General features: G+C 38.7%; 1 protein-coding gene across 1 annotated transcript; it reads right to left on the bottom strand.

The window, feature by feature from the left end:
• Positions 1-920: 920 nt before the first annotated feature.
• Positions 921-6,961, bottom strand: LOC116182674. Its single transcript, XM_031503214.1, has 2 exons — positions 3,152-6,961; positions 921-2,006 (listed from the first exon to the last, which is right to left on the bottom strand). The coding sequence occupies exons 1-2, from the start codon at positions 6,959-6,961 to the stop codon at positions 960-962; spliced, it is 4,857 nt and encodes a 1,618-aa protein (XP_031359074.1). The 3' UTR covers positions 921-959.
• Between the last annotated feature and the right edge of the window lie 2,193 nt (positions 6,962-9,154).

The following is a 9,154-nucleotide window of genomic DNA, read 5'->3' as shown; positions in this document are numbered from 1 at the left end:
GTTGTGTGCAAATTGTCCTCATTTACACATAATGCCATGTAATTTTATTTCTTAATCCTACTTTCTTTCCCAATTAACTATTTCTCTAATATTTGGCCAGCGCCCTTTCCTGTTTAATGGTGATATTAAACATTCTGCCAGCCGCGCCCTAATCTATCTTTTAGTTTTGTGTTTCCCCGGGAATAGTTGAATATAATGGTTCTAACTGAACTGCTTCGTGATCGTTGTCCTTGGTATGTGATTTGTTTCTGTGCTGGATGTAGAATCTTATTCCTAGGACGAGTGCCAAGATAATTGCAATGAGTAAGGTAGTTGTCGTGCTTGTAATAATGGACTGTGATGTTGTGGACCGCCATTTGATATTTCGAATATCTGCATTAAGAGTTTCTTCTTCGTCTTTTAGCTGTTTAAAAGAGTCTTCTGCATGGAATATTGATTCTTCTATTACTTTGGTTATTTGCTGAGTTGACCTTGTATGATTATATGGTTTGTTAAACTGTTTTATGTAGCTACCTAGTACTGATAACTTTTTATCCCGTTTCGGATTGAGTATACTTTTCTTTGTTTTCAACAGGCAATCTTGTGAAATCCTGATAATTCCAGTGGCATTGATCGTGATTTCCTGTCGTTCGCCACTACAGGAGATAGCGATACGTGTGGACTGATTAGTGATGAACATCCAAGTATTGGTGGCATAGAGTTGCTTCCAAATTAATCCTTGAATCTCATGTTGTTGTATATTGCATTGGTTAATTTCTGTTCTGTTGTAGACTTCGTCAATGATGCAATTTTTGTTTTCTTCTATTTTCTTCACCATAGTGGGAGCACATATAAAATTGTGTTTGTTTGTTTGTAGGCAGTCTTTGAATTCTTCATTTGATATTTCGAAATATAGTTGATTGTTGTAGTCCACAGCTAGCATTTCTTCATTGACATTTAAGGTCCAAAACGTAGAATTTTCAATTTTTATAGGAATTGGGGTGACTTTCATAATCACGTATACCGTGATCTCTGCCACCAGAAAAAACCCGAACACATGAATCACTTCCACTGTTTGTTTTGTAGTTACTTTGATTATTGGATGTGGTAAAATCTTGAGGATGCTTGGTAATTTCTGCTCTGCCGATGTAATAATACTTCTGATGTGGGTTTCTGATATAAGTTCTTGAAAGTTCCCTTGGTTGTAGTGGATGTTTCTTATTTTGCTGTAGTGATTGTGTACTTCTGTTACTAGATTCACTGCTAGTTTGATATGTACTTAAGATGTGAATATTTAGTCTGTTTTCGTCTATTGTTTTATACCATTTCTGCATCTGGTTTATGGCTTTTATCGCTTCATTTAATTTAGTGTTGAAGCGCTCTAATTGCTTCTCGATGCGGTTTTCTGTCTCTTTAAATTTTGATATAGTAGACAACATTATTTTGGATTGTCTTTCTGAATTCCGCATTAACTCTTGCTGATTCTTGTTTAACGCATCAATGTCCTTGTATACTTCGTCATTCACACCGAATATCGCCGTTAATATATTCCCCAAGATACCTCTTTTTTTACGAGTTTGACTTATGTAGTTGATTCCCTCTTGTACCCATCTCAATTGATTTTCTTGATCCTCGATATGTTGCACCAATTCTGTACATTGTACGTTTTCTGTCATTTCTGTTGCGTTCTTGCACAACTCTTTGAAATTACTAGTCGTTAGAAATGCTGCGTTTATATCCTCTTTGATTCGTGATTTGTTGTATTGTAGATCGATTCGGAATATACCTCTTTCAATTTGAACTTCTCCCATGTGTTCAATGTAGAAACCTGGCTTTGGATATGTAATATTGTATTCTGCTGTTACTGTGACCAATAGCATTAGTATGCTTATAACGAATGTTTTCAGATTGCATCCATATGCGTGTTGTTGTGATGTTGCTGTTTGATTTTTTTCTGCGGTGTTACCTTCTTCTGTCGTGATTGGTATTAGTTGATGAATACTCCTTTTTGATGCTTTCCCATCTGCCTTCTGGATGGTAACAATGCGTACAGTGCCGTCTTCTGATGGATGTAATTCTTTGATTTTTGCAAGTGGCCATTTCCCTGGACTCAAGTTGTCCTCTTTGATGAGTACTATACATCATTTATCTTTGGATTGTCTTCTTTTGTTTTCCATTTATAGCGTTGTTGTAAATTATGCAAATAATCCGTCGTCCATGCTTTCCAGAATTGTTTCTTCATGTTTTGTACCATTTTCCATCTGTTGCTTAAGTTGAGTTCTATTGTACCTGATGATTTCGCGAATGGTTCTATTATTGGTTTTCCTATTAGAAAGTGACCGGGTGTTAGTGTTGTACCTCCGTCTACTACATCACTGGACTTTCCTATTGGTCTTGAATTTAAGCACGCTTCGATTTGATGAGTTAATGTAGTTAATTCTTCATATGTAAGTGTTGATTCCCCAATTACTCTTCTTAAATGGTGTTTTAAGGACTTAACTCCACTTTCCCAAATTCCTCCCATATGTGGACTTGCTGGGGGAATGAAATGCCATTGAGTTCCAGTTGACACCGATGTTTCTTGCACTTCTCTACTGTGTACTATTTGTTGAATTTCTTGCTGTATCATATTGCTGGCTCCGACGAAGTTGGTGCCGTTGTCGCTGTATATGTGTTGGCAACCACCTCGTCTTGCTGAAAATCTTCTGAAAGCCGCGATGAATGTTTCCGATGTCATGTCACTAACAACTTCTAAATGAATCGCTCTTGTTGCTAGACATACAAACACTGCAATGTATCCTTTGTATGATTTATGGCCTCTGCCTTTCCATGCTCTTACTTGTATGGGACCGGCATAGTCAATTCCACAATGTTCGAACGGTGATGATGGTGTTATTCTGGATGCTGGCAGATCTCCCATTATTTGATGTAATGTTTGTCCCTTATGTCTTATGCATGTATTGCACTTGTTGATGATTTCTCGAACTGTTCTTCTACCGGTGATAATCCAATATTTTCTTCTTAAATATGCTAATGTTATTTGAAGACCTCCATGTAATGTTTTTTGATGTGCATCCAAAATCAGTAGTCGTGTTAGATGGCTGTTTGCTGGTAGAATGTATGGATGTTTTTCGTTGTATGATAAGTAAGAATTGCGTAACCTCCCTCCTACCCTAAGTAAACTGTCTTCATCTTGAAACGGATTGAGCGATTCTAACTTGCTGTCCTTGTGTACTTGTTCTTTCTTACTTAACTTTTGTATTTCCCTTGGATATGTATTCTGTTGTGTTACTTGTATATGTTTCTTTAATGCCGTATTGAGTTCTTCTACTGTTAAATGTTCGTCAGCTACTGTAATTTTTTTGCAATGCTTGATGAATCGAATGATGTATGCTGTCACTCGAATTAGTTGTGTTAGTGAAGAAAACCTTTCTGCTAGCTCGTTCCTATTGTTCACTATTATTGTCATAGTTTTCTTGCTCTCTACCTCTGTTGTAGGATATTCGCTTGTACTGTGTTTCCATTTATCTGTTTTTAGCCATATGGGTCCATTCCACCATAACGTGTTGTTTTTTAATTTGGATGTTGTTGTTCCTCGCGATACCAGATCTGCAGGATTATCATTAGTACGCACATGGTTCCATTGTTCTTTTGCGGTCATGCTTGTGATTTGTGCCACTCGACTTCCCACGAAGGTTTTCCATTTGTTTGCGTCACCTTTTATCCATGCGAGTGTGATCATGGAATCGGTCCACGCGTACACTGTTGTTTTTGGTATCTGTAATGCTTCTGTCACTCTTTTTAGCACCTTTGCTAGTAGCACTGCTGCACACAATTCCAATTTAGGTAACGTTTGCCTGGTTCGTACTGGGGCGACTTTTGATTTTGACATTAATAAACTTATGCACCCATTTCCTGTTTTTGAGTACACCACTGCTCCATACGCTTTTTCTGATGCATCACAGAACCCATGAAGTTCTATTTTTTCTTGGTCTTGATCGTACTGCATCCATCTAGGTATCCGTAAGTATTCCACCATACTGAGATCGATTTTGAAGTTTGTCCATTCTATCTTGATTGATTCCGCCACCTCTTCGTCCCAGCCTGTATTGGATAGCCAGAGTCTTTGTATGAGTAATTTTGCATTTAGGAGTATTGGTGACAGCCAACCCAAAGGGTCGAATATCTTGGCCACTTCCGACAAAATGTTCCGTTTGGTTGGTTTATCTTGGCCATCCTTGAATTTGAACGTAAAGATGTCTTGGTTTGGTATCCATCTTATTCCCAACGATTTGATCTGGTCGTCATTGTTGAACTCGGCTACAGCAGGATCTCTAGCTTCCATGGGAATAGTGGTTAATATCTCTTCTTTATTGGCTGCCCATTTATGTAGCTGGAACCCTCCTTTTTTTAGCATATTGGTTAATTCTTTTTGCAATTGTACTACTTGAGGTATGCTGTTAGCACCAGATAAAATGTCGTCCACATAGAAGTCTTGTAGCGTGACTCGTGCTGCGTATGGATACTCTTCTTTTTCGTCTTCTGCTAACTGTTGTAGTGTCTTTATGGCTAAGTATGGAGCTGCCGCTGTTCCATATGTTACTGTGTTGAGCTGGTATTCGCGTATCGGCTGATTACGTTCGAATCTCCATACTATAGTCTGGAACTGGCGATCGTCTTGATGTATCCTTATTTGGCGGTACATCTTTTTAATATCTGCTGTGAACGCATATTGATGTTTTCTCCATCTTAGTAATATATCGGCTATGTCTGGCTGCAACCTCGGTCCCACATACATCATCTCATTTAAACTTCCGCTGGTCGTCGTTTTGGCTGATGCATCAAACACCACTCTCATCTTCGTTGTAGTACTGGATTCCTTTATCACTGGTTGGTGTGGTATGTAATAGCGTGTGCCCTCGATTGAGTGTGCCTGTACCATTTCCATGTGACCCAAATCCAGGTATTCTTGTAGAAACGCGTTGTATTCTTCACGCATCTTGTCGTTTGCTGCTAGTTTTTTCTCCAGTTGCAACAACCTGGCTATTGCTAGTGGTCTGGATCGCCCCCATTTGATCGAATTCTTCTTGAATGGAATCTTGACTGTGTATCTTCCATCGGGGCTGCGTGTAGTGTTTGCCTTATAATGGTCTTCGCACTTCTTGTCTTCTTCATTAAACCCATTAGCCATGGTCGCTTCTTCTATTTCCCAGTATTTGGATAGTTGTGTCTCTTCTTCCATTGTTGATACCATGCCCAGTATTTGATAGCCTTGGTTGACACCGTGCTTTGTTTTCCCGGATATCACCCACCCAAATTCGGTTTGTTGACCCACTAATTTTCCTTCTTTCATGACTCCCGGTAGTATGATCTTTGCGTATTCCTCGGCACCCAGTAGTATGTCAATTGGTCCGGAGTTATTCAGCGTGGGATCAGCTAACAGCACATTCTTCCATGGATCTTTGTTCATCTCAAACGACGCCAGTGGTAGATTTTCGGTTATCTTTGTGAGAATGATTAGTTCTGTTGTTAACTCATACTCACTTGGTTGTCTTGGATGTAATTGAACCGTTATCTTGGTTTTTGCGTTAGTGTGATCATAACCACCTATTCCTGATACCCTTGCATTCGCTTTTTGTCGTGGTAGCTTCAACTGCTGTGCTGCCTTTTCTGTGATGAACGAGGCTTGTGATCCAGGGTCCACTAGTACTCTTAATAATTGCTGTACGCCAGTGAGGTCTTGTGCTTGTACTATCGCTGTTGCTAGTAGTACTTCCTGGTTTTCCTTTTGGGTTTGACAATTCCTTTTAGATACTGTAGTGTGTGATGTTCTTGTGCTTGCTTGTGTTGCCCGCTCTGCTATTGGTTTGTACGGTTGGTGAAGTAAAGTGTGATGTGGATAACCGCATTCTGCACACCTGTACGCTGAGTAGCATTTTTCCTCGCTGTTGTGTCTTAAACACCTAAAACATATTTTTCTTTCTCTTACTTCCTTGTTTCTGTCGTTGATTGATAGCCCCTTGAACTTAAGGCATTGTTCAAGTCGATGCTCCTGTTGGCAGTAATGGCATGATATGGTGGACGTGTTTCCCCAGGTGTACCTAGGACTCGCATCCTTGCTCTGCATTGACCCCGATGCCTCCAAGGACTGGAACCTCGTCTGCATGAACTGCATCACTTCTCCTAATGCTGGGATTTCATTTGGTTGTTTTAGTGACTGCTCAAATAGCCTGTTGGTTTCTGAGTCCCATTTCTTTGTGGTGATTCTAATTACCATTGGACCCCATGACGATGTATCCATTCCCAGATTTGATATTGTCTCCAGACACTCATGTATGGTATCGTGAAGCCATTTCAATCGAGATGCCTTCGCTGTTTCCATTTTCGAGAATTCCAGGATTCTATCTAATAACGTATTTACCATTAATCTTTTGTTATTATACCTGTTTTGAAGGATCTTCCATGCTGTTACGTAATTTTGTTCCGAGATCATTAGATGCTGTATAAGTCTTGCTGCTTCTCCGTCCACATGCCCCTTCAGATAGTGCATCTTCTCCGCGTTCGATAACTTCTCGTTGGAATGTATTAATTTCTCGAACAAATCGTGGAAGGGAGCCCAATTGTCATATCCACTTCGGAACGTTGGTATTTTTATTTTGGGCAGCTCGATGTTGTTTGTCGCCTTTATACTTGCCTTTTTGGTGAGCATTTTTAATTTTTCTTGTATGTTATCGTATTCGAATTCCATTTTCGTGACTGGATCCTTTCTAAAATACTCATGAGAGAAGCTCACCTCGTTTGCTTGAATGTCCACTTCAAGCTCTGATATTACTTCCCACTTCTTCTCTGCTTTGGTGTACAATGTTTCGCAGCGTCTTAAGTTCTGCTCCATTATTTCCTCTTCCATTTGAAACAATATCCCTCTAAATTGTTTTAGACGAACCTCCTGTTTTTTTATTCGGAGCTCCTGTTCGTTATCCATTTCTTCAATATCCTCTTCCTTCTTCTGCTGCTTCTCTTGACTTTTTTAGTCAAAATAAAATTCCACTTACCCAGTGCCTCTCGCTCAAGTCCAAGGGTCGTAAATCCTTGACTGCTAATAGTGGTTTTGCTGCCGCTGGTGGTGGCTTGAAGGACCTTTTTATTTTCTGCCGCTGGTGTTGGCTCGAAGGACCTTTTTATTTTCTGCCGCTGGTGTTGGCTCGAAGGACCATGTTTAATACTGAGATTACTCCCAATATTATTTAGTGTAAGCACAGGGTGGTACACAGTCTCATGCACCGAATTTTAAAGACTTGGAAGCCCCGTGCTCACGTAGAGTGACTAAACGACTTTTGTGTCAATAGTAATTTATTCTACATTTTACGTTGTTTATATACAAAATTTTATACAACAATTGGCAAATTAATTGCAATCTGTTAATTGCAAATTGAAAACTAACCTAGTCAATGTTGTGTGCAAATTGTCCTCATTTACACATAATGCCATGTAATTTTATTTCTTAATCCTACTTTCTTTCCCAATTAACTATTTCTCTAATATTTGGCCAGCGCCCTTTCCTGTTTAATGGTGATATTAAACACTGATGAATTGGGGGCCTGCTCTTTTTATTTTTGACAACTATGAAATCCTTACATCTGCCTCTAGGGATAACTAGAAATTATATTTGATGTGTTCTTTACCTATTATTTTCGTTGTAAATACATTCATTGATATAACAAGATTATATTTCGTGGTTTAGGTAAAAAAAAGACAAATAGTCATAACCTAGATAACGTAGATACGAATTTAAAAAAATCATTAATTCATTAGGTACAATTAAGTTTTAATGCCCCCTTCCTACATCATGGAATAGAAACGAATGAGACTTCCTTTTGGAGTTTCACCCACTGTCGAATTAAGTTTTGGAGGGGTTGCAGACTTGCAGTAAAGTTAGTGACGTACTACAGCACCGTACGTACACCAAATTGAAAAACTATAGGTATACTATACAGAACAGATGTTGAAGTAACTAGAATTACTAATTTGTTGAAATACATAAACATAACAATATAATTTATTTAATTTAACTTTTAGTCTAAGATTCGAACTAGAAACGACGATATAAGTGAGTTGTGGTGGGGTGGTGCATCGCTCGCACTCGCTAATGCTATAGGTACCACTAACTCCCGAATAAACAATGCTGCTACAGTAACGTATTGAGGCGAGCAACTACTGATTTTCATTTGCGAAGTGATTTATTATGACTCGCATCCGCACACGGTTTCCCATAATTTGCAACATTGCTTTGTCGTTAAAACATTGGGCGCGGGAAACAGTTGTCATAAGCGCTGAGTCGCTGAGTACGGCTGAACGCGGTCATTGAATGGCGTTGCAATTATCAACGATAAGTAGCAAGTTATAATTTTCCTCCAAAAGCACGCATGCGCAATGAACAACTTATTTGTCAGTGCATGACTGACGTGCACGCAAGTAACGCGCGTTCGTATTCTTCGCAGACAAACATGTCTTTTGTTTTAACATATAAAACAATATAAAAAAATCATATGAAAGATAAATATACAATATTTTTTATTCACCTTTACAGAGATGCCATGCTCATGGTCATTCAAATGCCATACTGAAATATAGGTAAGATAAAATGTTTTATAGTGATTATTATCGATGATAAAGATAACCGAATCAAAAACAGTACGAGTCTTGAAGAATGTTTGAAGAAGGCAATAGTTTCCACTACTACTACTGAAAAAATGGAAAGTGGAAGAAGACAGGCAGTGAAACGGACGCGCAAGTTAAAAAGAAGTGTCAATTAAACCTAAAAAACGTAGTGCAAACACTGGAACTACATGTGGCTGTTGAACTTGTAAAAGTTAAACAAAAACACAAATAAACCACAATAATATATTAAAACCTCAAACGCGTTTGAACAGCCATAAGCATAACTTGTTACCCGAAACCAATTACCTATTTCAGCATGGCCCAGTTTTTTACAATTTATAGTAATGTAACTTTAATTCTTTCAAATTTCTCATATTTTCCCTTATACTGAGTTATCTGTGACACCTTGTTAGCGTATTTTCCTCAAGGTGAAAAATGGCTATTTGCCGCACTTTGTTGTCCGTCCGTCACACGTACTCCTTCTACACCACTGAACCGATTTGGGCGATATAAGGTT

Source organism: Photinus pyralis, unplaced genomic scaffold (genome assembly GCF_008802855.1).
Source record: "Photinus pyralis isolate 1611_PpyrPB1 unplaced genomic scaffold, Ppyr1.3 Ppyr1.4_unclustered_Scaffold6893, whole genome shotgun sequence".
Taxonomy (NCBI): domain Eukaryota; kingdom Metazoa; phylum Arthropoda; class Insecta; order Coleoptera; family Lampyridae; genus Photinus; species Photinus pyralis.
This window is presented reverse-complemented; position numbering and strand designations above follow the sequence as displayed.

Bases quoted from the DNA above. Each gene is read 5' to 3' on its own strand.
- LOC116182674 (XM_031503214.1), bottom strand. From the start codon at position 6,961: ATGGATAACGAACAGGAGCTCCGAATAAAAAAACAGGAGGTTCGTCTA. The intron at 2,007-3,151 runs GTAGGAGGGAGG...ACCATCCAGAAG, and splicing joins ATGAAGACAGTTTACTTAGG to GCAGATGGGAAAGCATCAAA.